This window comes from Anticarsia gemmatalis, chromosome 15 (assembly GCF_050436995.1).
Source record: "Anticarsia gemmatalis isolate Benzon Research Colony breed Stoneville strain chromosome 15, ilAntGemm2 primary, whole genome shotgun sequence".
Classification (NCBI taxonomy): Eukaryota; Metazoa; Arthropoda; class Insecta; order Lepidoptera; family Erebidae; genus Anticarsia; species Anticarsia gemmatalis.
In genome coordinates this window covers 7345944-7359922 of record NC_134759.1, presented here as the reverse complement: position 1 = coordinate 7359922, position 13979 = coordinate 7345944, and the positions used below count along the sequence as shown (strand labels likewise).

General features: G+C 33.6%; 2 protein-coding genes across 2 annotated transcripts in view; one reads left to right on the top strand and one right to left on the bottom strand.

The window, feature by feature from the left end:
• Positions 1 to 216: 216 nt before the first annotated feature.
• Positions 217 to 6337, top strand: LOC142978892 (uncharacterized). Its single transcript, XM_076123498.1, has 6 exons — positions 217 to 538; positions 1123 to 1417; positions 3955 to 4043; positions 4386 to 4563; positions 4925 to 5057; positions 5574 to 6337. Exons 1-6 carry the CDS (start codon positions 411 to 413, stop codon positions 6263 to 6265), a joined length of 1515 nt encoding a protein of 504 aa, XP_075979613.1. The 5' UTR covers positions 217 to 410; the 3' UTR covers positions 6266 to 6337.
• A 3493-nt stretch (positions 6338 to 9830) lies between these two features.
• LOC142978877 (uncharacterized) overlaps positions 9831 to 13979 on the bottom strand; it is a 54145-nt gene continuing 49996 nt past the window's right edge. Inside the window, exon 3 of the mRNA XM_076123482.1 lies at positions 9831 to 12590. Coding sequence (XP_075979597.1) covers positions 12454 to 12590 — 137 coding nt within the window. The 3' untranslated portion in view covers positions 9831 to 12453. The remainder of the gene's footprint in view (positions 12591 to 13979) is intronic.

The window sequence follows — 13979 nt, the reverse complement described above, 5'->3', positions numbered from 1 at the left end:
CGACTTCCTACTTGCTTATCAATTTAGCTTATTTACCAGTAGTTTGGATTTAGTTATGACAATTATCATTCTCAAAAATGAATTTTTTATGTAGTTATTCTATAAAAGGCCGAAAGACTAGACTTCAAATTAAAAATTAAGATGGGTTCAGAGATCATTCGTTCATGAATGTCTATGACCAACGTCAAACAATGAAACGTCAAAATTTTATGTTCATTCACTTCATTCATTTTGTGTTATCGCTGGTTGTTCCTACAACGTTGATTTATTTTTACGTATTGAATTAATGTTTTAATGAATAAAACTTCGTATAATATTAAAACATGTAACCTTGTATATTATGAATAAACTTGTTGCCTAGTTTGTAAGTTTATTAAACTCATTATCTGTGACATCAAATTCAAAGCGTCATGGAAGGCAAAAAGATTTCGTTTGGTTTTATGAAAACCAAGAAAGCCGACAAGCCGCTATCTGTTAACAATGAAGAAATTACGGAATTTATAGAATGTGTCGAAGAAAATTCTATCAAAGTTGTCGGGTTAGTGAATTATTTTCTTTGTAATAAACTTACAACCAATGTCACATTTATTATTTATCTTCGGCATCTTTGAAACAAAGATAACCCAGTTTGTAAAGCCTTTTTTATTCCAAGATAGACGATAATAAAAGCGTTGTACTTAATTCTCACAATATATTGCGATATTAATTTCATTTTTTGATTATAAAAGCATGCTTTCCACATCTATGGTTATTGTATGTATGGTAGCATTAAAAATACTAAGAGCTGTAATACCTAAATCTATCCAACTAACTTGGTTACTGAATGGCATGTTATTTTTATCTTAGTATTCCTATCTGCATTGGGAGATATGATATTGAAACCTATAAATATTAATGATATCTGGCATGAGAGATAACAGATTACCATTACTCAAAGTTGCACAATATGCTTTACAGCATGTTTAGTTAATAGTAAATATTAATAATTCATACTCTTACAAATTTGGTTGCCTGAATACTCTTAATATATCACATCAAATGCTGCCAGTTTTCAAAGATCTATCCATATGCCATGATTACCTTAATGGTATTTTCTTTAACAAAATACTCAATCATTTTCAGTGGCATAGAAGAAGTCAAAATCGACGTACCATTGGTTATCCCAATGAAGCCAAACACACTGACAACAGCGGCAGACAGGCTGAGAGAAATAGCAGTAAAAGTAGAAAGCGGCCTAGAAGATACAGAAGTGAATCAAGTAGTTGTACTTGAGGAAGCTCCATTGACTGGCAATGAGACGTTAGACCAAATAGCTGAAAGAGAACTGTTAAGAGAAGCTAGGAAAGAAGTGACAACCGAAGCTACCACAATGGCTATTACAACGCCTGCTAAAAGTATTGCTGATGGGCAGAAAGAGGTAATTATTGTAGGATAATTAGTGAGTTAATTTAGGATTTTAATGGAACCCTTTATAATAATTAGTTCAACATTTTATGTTAAAAAAGTTAAAACCAATATTAAAATACATAATTTCTTGCACTAAAATATGAAATCAATCGAAAAATAAACTAAATTTATCTTATTTTAATATAAAGTACAAATCAAGAGCTACCATAATACTAACCTTCAACAAAAATACTTAATTTTATCCTGTCAAAGCCATTGGAGGCTATTATCCTATAATACATTTATTCAAGTAATTTTTTAAGTTTTTGGGCCTAAAAGACTTATTATCAAGTCCTCCCATACGTTTCGTTATTACATTTTATAAATTATAAATAACAACTGTGTAAAACAAAACTAAACTAACACTAACTTTAAAACCTATCTGTAGAAATCTAACATCGTGAAAAATATAACTATGTGTGTCAACTTTCGATTAAGGAATTTTAATGTACTGTAAGTATCACTCAAACTTATTCAATTATTATAACAAATTGCTGAAATCTCCGGGACAAAATCGTAAAATAAGAAAAACTAAATAATTGTTGTATCAAACAAGCTATAATTTCATTCGTTTTAACGAGACGTATGGTTGATAATTATGCGTTAAAATGAGCCTGCTTTCAAAATTAAAATACCTCAAATTTTAAGAAATTCATATTGACCCTTCAAACTCAAAATATTAATTAAAAAACATGTATAAAAGATTTACGATTTTGTACCCAACCGCTATACAATATATTCAATGACTTACATTGTAATTTTAAAAGAACAATAGTCTGTAACCATATTTCAATTGCAGCAAAAAGGAATGCCCCTCTCCAAAGATGAAGTAGTCTTTCTGATTGATCTTGTTGAGGCCAACAAAATCATCATGAACAAAGCAACAAATGCAGTGAACAATAGCTTGAAAGAAGCTGCTTGGCAAAAGATAACTGATGTGTTTAATGCGTCAGTTGCAAGTACCCCACGGAGAGTAGACCAGTTAAGAATGAAATGGGAGAACTTGAAAAAGTCGTCACGCAAGAGATTCGCTAGAATTAGAATGAATGAGGTAATTAAAAGTATTTCTATATTCTTAAGCTTCCTATGAAAATTGGTCATCACTGTTTTACGGATGTTAAGGTCTTACATTTCATAAAGATGAAAGCTTTATACATGACCATTGGCATAAGTTTACACAGTCATATTACTTCATAGCTTGATAAAGTTTTTTGATTTTTTATTATTAACTTATATTATATTAGTAACTTTTAAATTATCTTTCTCTAAAACTTTTTGTTTTGCAGACTAGGGGAGGCAAAGCAGACTACATTCCACCAGATACCATACTAGATCGCGTATTATCCATACTAGGCGTAACTTCAGAACAGGGAATAGCCAATGGATCATTTGGAACTGACACAGAACAAAGTCAATTAAGCCCTGAAGCAATATGTGATGATGGCGGTGGTTTAGACAGTGCAGAAGGAGCTTCTAATGATAATCAGCCAGTGGAGAGTTCAACCATGGCTGGTGGCAGTACTAGTGGGAGTGAAGGTTTTGAGAGTGTGGAGACACCAAACCCTGATAAATTTTGCTTCAGTACATCACTTAACAAAGTTATTGGTGAGTAGTAGTAGTAGTAACAGTCAATCAATTTTTGAGAGAGGTTATAGATTATTATCAAGCTTTTCATGATTTCTAGTGTTAAGTTGCCTAGCTGTTTTTTACAGTAATCATAACCATCAAATAGAAAATTATGCAGCAGTATGAATTTTTTGTTACAAAGTAATTTATTTTAGAGCATGACATGACTAAGACTTGAAATGATTATGACTAATTGTTGCTTTCAAACTGGTTAAACAATTCTTAATGTGGTGCTTTGTCTATCTTTTCTGCAAATTTAAAATTAATATACTATTTATGGCTAAGATAATAATCGTGATAATATTGATATTCATGGAAATTTATTTTGTTTCAGCTAAACAGAAACGTAAAATAATGGACGAATCTGTGAAGGCCCGGATTGCAAGAAACCTAGCAATTGCAGAGTATTATAATTTAAAAAGAAAGAAAGTTGAACTAGAAATAATGAAACTACAAGTCGAATTAAATAATAAACGTTGATATCTACCGTTCTTTTATTTTTCAATACTATACTTCAATACTACTATATTTCGATTTATTTCTTGCCTTTCTGTATAATTTAAAAAATAAATTGTTACCGTTCCCTACTAATATTATAAATGCGAGTATGACACTGTTTGTATCTTATTCATGTCTAAGCCACTAAAATGCTTCAGGTCAATTTTGTTCAAAGCTAGTTTTAGTCCCTGGACCTTTCTCGGATGTCAAAAGATAGTGTGGTTATGACCTGAAACTGCCGGTAATAAGTCATGTTACTATCAACGCGTGAGTCGCAGACAAAAGCTAAACACTATTTTTGTACATAACTTTAATTATATTCATAAAACTATAAGACTGACAGTAATAATAACGTATTGATAAAATATTTTGTTTATTTTACAGTCGACTCTAGATGACTATGAAGCAGTACCCGTTCAGGAATTCGGCATGGCAATGTTGCGTGGCATGGGATGGACACCAGGCAAAGATGGGTACGCATTCTTATACTTATTAAGTTAGGGTCAACTACTTCTAAATAAGTGTCAGACAGCATAGTGCGAGTATTTAAATAATCTACCAGTATTCCACTTTATGAGCCTAACTTCGTCCAAACAGCCATATAAACTCTAAAACAGTCAAGCTGGCAATTGTTCCAGTTTGGTGCCAATAGATGGCGTTATTCATATGTACATAACTTGGTATTATCAATACTTTTGTTAAAAAGGGAGGGCGCCACTTACTTAAAAAAAAGATCAGCCTTTGTTAAAAATGTATTCACTTGATTAGTTTTTTAGTGTCGATAAATTATCTTATTTTGTTTTGTTTATTTCCAGTACTAAATACAAACAACCAGAGCTTCGTCCGAAAGGGCTTGGATTGGGGGCTGATAAAGTGGTCAAAAAGAATAATAAGAAGGAGGACTCGAAAGGCAGTAAAGGAGAAGAGTTAATGATTGTCAAGAACGCATTTGTGAAGATCACTACGGGAAAATACAGCGGCTATTATGGCAAGGTACTTATTTTAAATTACATATTATATAGTTTTGCACAAATTGAAATTAGACAAAATATCATTCGAATCTCCACATCGTGCGATTCCTAAACATAAAAATGCTTGATATATGACATTTTTATATAGATCGGGGAGAAGTCCCCACTTTTGTTAAGATTTGCATCTATTACAGGGAAGTTACCCAACTCCAAGCTACCGTTGTGAAAAATACGAACAAGAAATGGCCTTATAATACTTTGAATACTTTGCCCCATCAGGAATGGTATCTGCGCGGCAGTCGCATTGAATACTGACTATCCACAGAGACAGTAGTATTGACATTTGCCAATGAATTTAATTATATCTTAATTTTAATTTTCAGGTAGTCAGCCTGGACGAAGACAATGGACGCGTAATGGTTGACATTGCTGTCAAGAAAGAAACTGTCAGTCTCAGTGAATTCATGATGCAAGCTGTCACCAAATCTGAATATGACAAGGAATCTAAAGTTATAAGTAAGTAACATCTCTATTTAGTAGTTTGCCTTTGAAAGAACAAACTTTGGTGAATCTCTTACCATACTCGTAGTATTCTATTGAATGAATTTAAAATGGCTTTAAGTTAAACTTTATTATGCTTGTCGAAATAGTAAATCAAGCAGATAAAAAAAAAACCCTCAGAATATAAGTGATGAGACTTGAACAATGAAGGCAACTACGAATAAATGAGTACCACAATAATATTTTATATTTATTTTTACCAAGTTTTAAAGTTGGTTAGTTCTATTTTTGTCAAGAGAAATAATTTTACGGAAAATAGTAGACAGTATTGGGTTTAGTTTTCAATTTGAGATCCAAGCATTGTAGTCACAATGTTCAATCTTGGTTTCTTTCACAGATGCGATTGAAGACGTAACTAACAACTTCAAACAAAATTTTTACACAGATTTAAATTCTAAAAGAAACCAATAGGAAACAAAGCTTGGATATCAATAATACCTGTGCTCATAAATGTATTTCGTACAATTTTAGATGCGGATTCCTATGACGAATACAAAAAGAGAGAACAGACTCAAAAGTCTTCCAGGGAACAAAAAAGTTCTTCAAGTCAAAGACGAGATGAGAGAGAAACGGACAGGAACGAAGACAGAGAGAACAGAGAATACGACAGACGAGAAGAGAGGGAAAAGGACAGAGAGTATGACAAAAGAGAAGAAAGGGAAAAGGACAAACAATATAACAAAAGAGAAGATAGGGAAAAGGATAAAGGATATGACAGAAGAGAAGAGAGAGAAAGGGATAGAGAATATGACAGAAGAGACGAGAGGGATAGAGACAGACGAGATGATAGGGTGATGGAAAGAAAAGATAGACAGAGAGATATCGATGATGATAGACGGAGGGATAATGAATCTGCAAATGGTAGAAGTCGCAATAGACAGCGGCGAGACTCTTCTAGCGAAGAAGATAGATCTAGTAGGAAAAAGAAGAAAGACAAAAAGAGGTATAGCAGTAGTGATTCTTTAAGTTCTCTTTCAGAAGATGACAGAAAGCAAAAACATAGCAAGCATAAGAGTAGAAGACGAAGAAGTAGATCACGCTCTGATTCACGCAAAAGAAGTCCTACTCCAGAAGGCAAAAGGGATATAGATAAGAAACGCAAAGGTAAAAAGAAGAAGAGAGATAGAGATCGCTCGCCTAATTATAAGAAACATAGGAAATAAGAATAAAATGTAAATAAATCAGTGAAGCTGTGTCATTGTACATTTTTTTTATTAAAATTTATCTTTACGCCATCTGCTGTTTATCTCCTACTCCTTACCAACCCTTACCCTAATGTAAGAGTTAAACCAACCACCGTAAGGTCCTTGGATTTAACAATTTTACTAGATGGCGCTGTACCATGTTTATCTGCTTTAATACGTAGATGGCGTGCTAATCCGAAAGTAAGTAAACTATACCAGTTTTGCCGTTATCATCCATGTCCACAACACGAAAAATACGCACATATTTATGAAAGGTATTGTTCAAAACAGGACTCAGGATTTTACGCGCACACTTACTTTCAACTTAATGTTTAAAAAGATAACAAACTAAGTAGGTATATTCGATTTTCCGCAAAGACAGTTTTATCGTTGACAACGTTTTAACTCTTTTCGAGTAAGTATCTTCAAAGACGTCGATGACGAGAAAATTATAGGAGCCTGAAAATACCTGTCGCCGTTAAATAAATTGAGTTGCAAAACTGACTGAGTTTAACGTGGGCTTGCAATTGACAGTTCAATTAGTACGCCCTGCAGCTTTATTCGGCGTTATAGTGACCAAACTGCGTATGTGCATTACTCTCTTTATGTCGTATCTATTTGTGTATAGTCAATTTAGGTGCACTACAAAAAGAAAATTTAGTTATAACAATACAATTGTAGATATTTTTACCTCTTACGTTTCTTAAATTTCTTTTTTACTAAAAACTGAAATAGGTATGTGGGTACCTACCGTACCCGTTGGTATGTGACTCAATTAATCTCGTTTCGTCGTGGTCCGTGAAGCGTAGTGGTTAAGATGCTCGCCATGCTAGTTCACCCGTTTACGGAGGACGTTGGTTCAATTCTCATACGGTACAAATACCTATTTGAATGACCCACGTTAAAAGACTAGCTAGTGATCTAAGGGTCTAGGTCTACACAGATAAAAAGTCTTGCTAAGCAGCATGCTAAGCCCCAAACAAGTGCGAGACAATAGACTCGCAAACTTAAATAAATTACTTGCTTCATAATTTTCTATTTAGAACCAAAACAATAATTTTAAGGTAAAGTATAACATATCATTTGGTTTTAATGAAGCGAAAAAACACAATTAGCCAGCCCGCTTGTCGATGGTAGGCGAGGCAAAATAAACCCTTGCCTGAATCGCTTGACCTATTTGATAGCCCTCGACTTGACCTAGTAAAATTCACAGGAAAACATCTACATTGTTAGCTTACAATCGATGCTAAATAAGCAAGTACCTACTTAGGGTGAGAATGGCAGTAATTGGACTGCTTATCGTTTTGTACATAAATACGCAATAAGTATGGCGCGTTATATCTACCCGAAAGCTTAGGCCACAGAATAAGTAATAGTACTACCGTACAGAAGGTCCACTTCTGAACAAAAGTGAAGTTTAGGCATAAAAAATTACCTACACTAACGACTGCCACACGAAATTGAAACTTATCGCGCTGCGCGAGCGTTCATACTCCATTGGGTATCGCCGCGCGTCTCCGGTTTCACCGCCGGAACACAGGGTTATCACTAGTCGATATAAATATTAAAATAAATCAATAAAGAGAACAGTGTGTACCTATGCGAATACAATACTTCAAAACATGTTAATCTGTTCCTAATAGTGTCTGAAAAACCCATTAACCATTATAAAATAAAATTATAATTGTATTGCTGTCTGGCCATTAAATAAATATAGTTAGGTATCTACATTACTTTACTATAGGTAAAATCAAAGAAGCGAATAGAACGAACGATTGGCCGCCGCCACTTTTTTAATAGGTATTCCGTGGATTGCGCCGACGATATTAAAAATGATATTTATATAATTTATTATATTATTATGATATTTTCGATTCCGTATTGTCTTTGTTCATGCACCCATAAACACTACAGTATCTTTTAGCTTTTTTACGGGATTTTTGTTGTTTAGTTGACATTTTTTTTTATTTAAACAGAAAACAGATTAAGAAAATAGATAAGTGTAGCTAGCACTAAATCGCGCGACGCGGTCAGCGAGCGCGCCGAGTGGCAACCTACTGAGATAGGCCGCATATGCGGCCCGGCGGCCGATCATACCTACTCTGCGGAGTGAAACCCCCCTGCTTAGGCAGAGGTGTATGAAATGCTATAGTTGTCCGACCCGGGAATCGAACCCGACACATCATGATTAGCTGTAGGAAACATTATAGTCCACACCACAGTCTGGCTATAAACTCATTTGGGTGAAACCACGTCTTTTTCCCGTTAGAGTAGGCAGAGAGCAAAGAAACGCCACTTGCTACCTACGATCCCTACAAACTTCTTGTTTCATTCACGTTCATACTTTTTGTCATATATGTATGTTTAATAAACACATACAAATAAATATCAGGTAGGTACATAAGTTGATTCTCAAGAGAACATAATGTGTTTCTAACAATCATACAGAGAATTGAGGCCGAGCTTATTAGATCACTTTCATTCATGACTGTGTCTATATCTATTTTTCTCAAGTTTATCGACAGTAGATAATCATTATATTCATTCGGTATGCGGGTGATGCCTTATTATTCTGTATTAAATACGACAATATTACTACCTACTCCTTAATTAGGTACATAACTATATTTTAAATAGTAACTATGTACGTTATTATAGTTAATTCTTCTATCACATTTACCGGTGAGCCGGTAAATGAGTGTTTCTGATCAAATTAGTTTATTTCCGATTTGTCGCTTGCTATTTCCTTAGTTGTATCGGGCCAGTCGAGACCTTATTGCTGTAGAAATAGAAAAATGTCTGATATGATTCCGTAGAAACTTTTAACTATGTACTACCTCGTACACTAGATACCTACGCATGATTATTTATTCAGGTTTTATCCTTTTTCCGTGAACCAGAAACAAATATTTCTTCACGCTCAAGTTCTGGGAAGTTCTGAGTTCTCATAACAAGAATAGTAAACTACACCAAACACTCATTTACGTAAATATCAAGTTCTCTACAAAACACATTGAGGGTATTACTTGATAAGCTTCAAGTTGGGAATATTCTAAAATTGGCAAACTTGTGTCGTTACGGTGTGAGCCCAAACTTCGCTTGCTATTACGTATTGCTAAACTTCAATCTAAACTTTTATAATATTCAATAACTTTTGGTTACTGAGTGCGTACGAAGTTTCATTTCATTTTTTTCCTGAAAATTGATAAGGCGTTTTTTAGTTAGGATGATTTATGATATTAAATGTGACTAGAGATCATCGGATCCTTACCTAATTGTGACTTCTCTTAAATGCCGTTACATTATGTTTACTGTATTTAATTATATAAATTATGAATTTCAATAAACCCTGTGCGGTCTTCATGCTATAAGTACGTAACAAAGTAATGGATACATCTTGTTAATATCATTACCAAAACCTTTACTGTTTTATGGTCTGTGCTATGAGATAAAGGAATAATCGGTCTCTTTGGATACATTAACGCTAATAGATCAACTGGAACTAAAGTATATTACAGTTATAGCAGTTAATAAAACAAGTGAATGTCGTTTATAAAATCATTTTATTTTTTAGAAGTTTTCTGTAGAATCACACTGGAAAAGGTTTACAGGCAGGATATCACATTGAACATTTATCTTTAAACACTTATTCAAGTTACTTGTGACCATTTAACTACAGAAACTTACATTGAAAATATATATCTGATTATTTTATTTATATTTCTAAAAGACTGTCAAATAATTTCTGTGTGTGAAGTACTTAGGTAATAATTTTCTCTCTCAATTTTGATAGTTTTCTCATAAGACAGATTTCTGCTAAACTTAAGAAACGGTTACATGATTTACAATATTAAATACTTATGTCAAAAAATACTCGGAAAGTTAAATAAATAATTCGTTTGAAACATTTGCGCTTGTTACTTTAATTGTGCTTAAAATTTATGACTAATAATCAAAATATACATTCTTAGAAGTATTCATAAAATTATTTCTTATTTACTGTGATGGAAAAAATGCAGAGTAACAAAAAATATTGGTCAAAATAAACATTTCAGCGTTGTAGAAAATTACATATAATAGTTAGTTAAGTATAAAATTCTTAGTAGTTAAGATATATGTGTTACTATTTCGTATATTAGACATTAATACCAGATTAGATGCGACAGTTAAAAATATCTTCTCTACACATTTTCTTAAGTTATAGAATATTTTGGTACAAAAAAATATTAGGTACAATAAATACATAGAAGTTTAGAAATACATAGATATTTCGTATAGTAAGAGTAGATAGTGTATTATTGTGAGTTACAAAGGTATTATGATAAAGGCATATGTTTTTGTCCAGACAAGAGTAATTCAATTACATTATCTCAACGCATGCGTGGGTTTTGTATCCTCTCAAGAAAACTTTTTGGTAGATTTATTGTGATAAGAAAAATACTTACACTGAAGAGAAGGTTCTTTTTTCCCTATTCATATTTTTGCCATACGTGTTTTTTTCTTCCCGAGGAACATTACCGATAACCACGCCTTCTACTAAGATCGCCTATGCATAAATCCTTTTATACAGCCTGAAACGGAGCTACACAGTTTAGCTAGTCGTAAAGTATAGGATAAATAGGATTAAACTCGTCATATTAGATGTTAATGTGTAAAATCTAGTTTCTTATAAGCGATTTTCACGTTTTCGTCTATGTTTTTTATGATCTTTGGTTTCGATTTCTTTCTTTGGTTATCGTTAAAATGATGCCTTTAACATTTATGAAAAATATATTCTTCTTTGACCCTGCATTATGCAAAAATTGGATATTAAACTTGGTCATCGCTTCATTATAACGTCATTTGACAAATTGATCATTAAGTCTTATCGCCTTCAGGACTTTGCAGTGTGCAAGCGTTTGTAACTCACAACAATCATTACAAAAGTATGGTTAGATTACATGTCACCAGATTTAATACAATAAACTACTTAAATACATCCTTACGTACTATAAGCGTAATCACACCGATCACATAACACCATGTAACATTTCGGGATACTAGGAAGACTATAAGAAATTAACAGGTCTACTACTCTATGCCAGAAGGGTTCTAAGCTGAATTCACTACTTAGTAGAAAATTCGAGACCATTGGTACGTCTAGACTTCCAGATATTAATACTTCAGAAGTGCTTTGATATTTATTCAATTCGAATAGCACTTTATTGTCTAACGAACAATATAAATTCGTCTCATTGATATTTTTTATTTTACGCCATCTAGTGGTATCTTTATTCAAACCTTCACCATTAGAATTTTCGATCATTGGTTTAAGATCTTTGGTATTTTATTGAATCGATATGTCCATTATTAATATGTGGTAGCCTCAAAGTGAGACTTCTTTAACTGATTTGGTAACACTTAATTTTACTCTACTCAAACAATTTGATTTTCATCCCAGTCGGATACTGATAATTGTATTTTGAGATAGTTAATACAATCGCTGATTGGAGCAAGTGGAATAAAATATGTTTTCAATGTTGTTAATTTAATTTTGCTGCATATTTATTATCTAGGTCGAAGTTTTCATATTCCCTTTTATGATTGTAGCTCAGTCGTCCGTAGCTCAAATATGGGTCAAACAGTTCGATAAAACTGTGCGTATTTTGTTACTAAATATGAGCACGGTGTTTTTGTAAATAGGACGAGCTTTTTTCTACTAAATTATCATATTGCCAAGTATGACTTGTCCTCTCACAAAGCCTGAAAGTTGTTGTTAATATACTCTATGATTGTGAAAGTGAGAAAAGCCTCCAATTGTCTGAAGATGAAAAATGTTTTTGGTCAGTTGCCAATTTATTGTCTGAAGCTTACAAGCTGTATAAAAGCTTAGACTTGACAACGATCAGCTCTTAACTTATTGATCTGTTCTTCGTTATGGTGATTCTAAAAATATAATATCAGGCTCATTTCCCTTTCGCAATCATTAAAGTAAACTTCTAAAAGCTTTAAATTAACGTCTGAATGCCACAGGGTATTACAAACCCATTTCCCAATAATCTGAACCCAAACTTGGTTAAACAAAGACATAAAACCCTAATTCGTACCTACGCCCAACCCAATTGAGTAACTAAAGACAAAACAGGGTGCCTACTAAGGATTCTCATTACAAGTGAGATGTGATCGAGTTAACGCTTCGTGAACGGGTTGTTGCGAGTGGTCCGGGCGGCGGCGGCTGCTGCGGTCTGCGTGCAGTTGCAAAGAGCGTCGAACATGCGTAGTACGAAGCCGCGCGCCCGGCCCAGTCGCCTCTTCAAACCTGTACCTGAAACAAGTAGTAGGGGACTTGTTAATTAACGTCTAAAGGATGCTTTGATTTACACAGGGAGTTAAAAAGTAGAGAGAGATTATTTCTGCAAAGGGAGAATTAGTTCTCTAAAGTAATGTTTTCTGTTGTGTAGGTAGTTTGCGGATATCTTGAGTCTCCGTGCTCATTGATAGTTAGCTGCCGATCTGAACTTCGAGCTCCAAGCACATCTAAACTTCGGCTGTAACATACGTTTACATTCTCCCTACATTGAAAAAACTTATACCTCTACATATTAACCACTAAACATACTAAACAAACGAAGAACGTGGATATTTTTAGTAAACATCTAATCCATTTTAGATCTTGCTGAAAACCCACCGTAACAAAAACTGCTACAGATAAATAGAATTACTCCATAATACTTAAAAAAAATCCGATTTGTCCAACACAAACTCTATAATGTTCCATTCTCGTCCATCAGCTCTGTTTACTTAAAGCCTTAATGGCTTGTAACAAGAGCACCCGTCATTCACCATCAACGTGCATTGTTTGACATCCGAGAAACTCATTGTGTCTCAAGTCTCAACGCTCGAATTTTGACAACAACTTTTAAACAAACACTCCTTATTGCCCGTGGTTTTAAAAGGAAATGGTAGGTTCTTTGAGGTTTTATTAATATATAGTGACCGTCAATATTTTGTAATATAAGTAGATACTAGATCTTTACACCGTATAATTAGGTACAACTGAGAAATTGGCAGTAAGTGAGTTATAGATAGGTAGAAATGGAATATAAATTAATTAAATTAGTCACGAGAATAACTACATACCTATTTTTAATGCTATCATAAGCACTTTTATGTAGATAATATATAAAACATTAAGGAGAACCTTGTAAAATTAGTAATTATGTCATTCGCACTTCGTTAAATTACTTACGAACTAATCTACCGATGACTCAAGTACTAGAACTGTACCTACCTCAAAAATGTAAATTTTTACTGATAAGCTGTATATTTTTTTAAATGATTCACGTATAAGAAATGATTAGCGCTTGTTCTAACGGTAAAGGAAAAAATCGTGAATCGGGAACCTTTAATGCCTAATAGTTCTTCTTCCACACTACACCAGCGTGGAGGAATCAAGACTTAAACCTTCTCTTACTCCGGGAGAAGACTCTTGCCCTGAAGTGTTTTTTATCTTGTTCTTATCCCAAATTTAATAGGGCCGGCAGTTCTTGTTTTCGTTTTCAAAACATGCTGTCAAGATATTTAGCTTATGTTTTTACCACCGGCTACTGCGTTCCATAAGAAATTCAGATAGGAAATAAGGGCAGTGGTGGGGATGTGGGTTAGTGGTATAAGACAATTATTTATTCGCTTTTAAAATATAATTAATATCTAA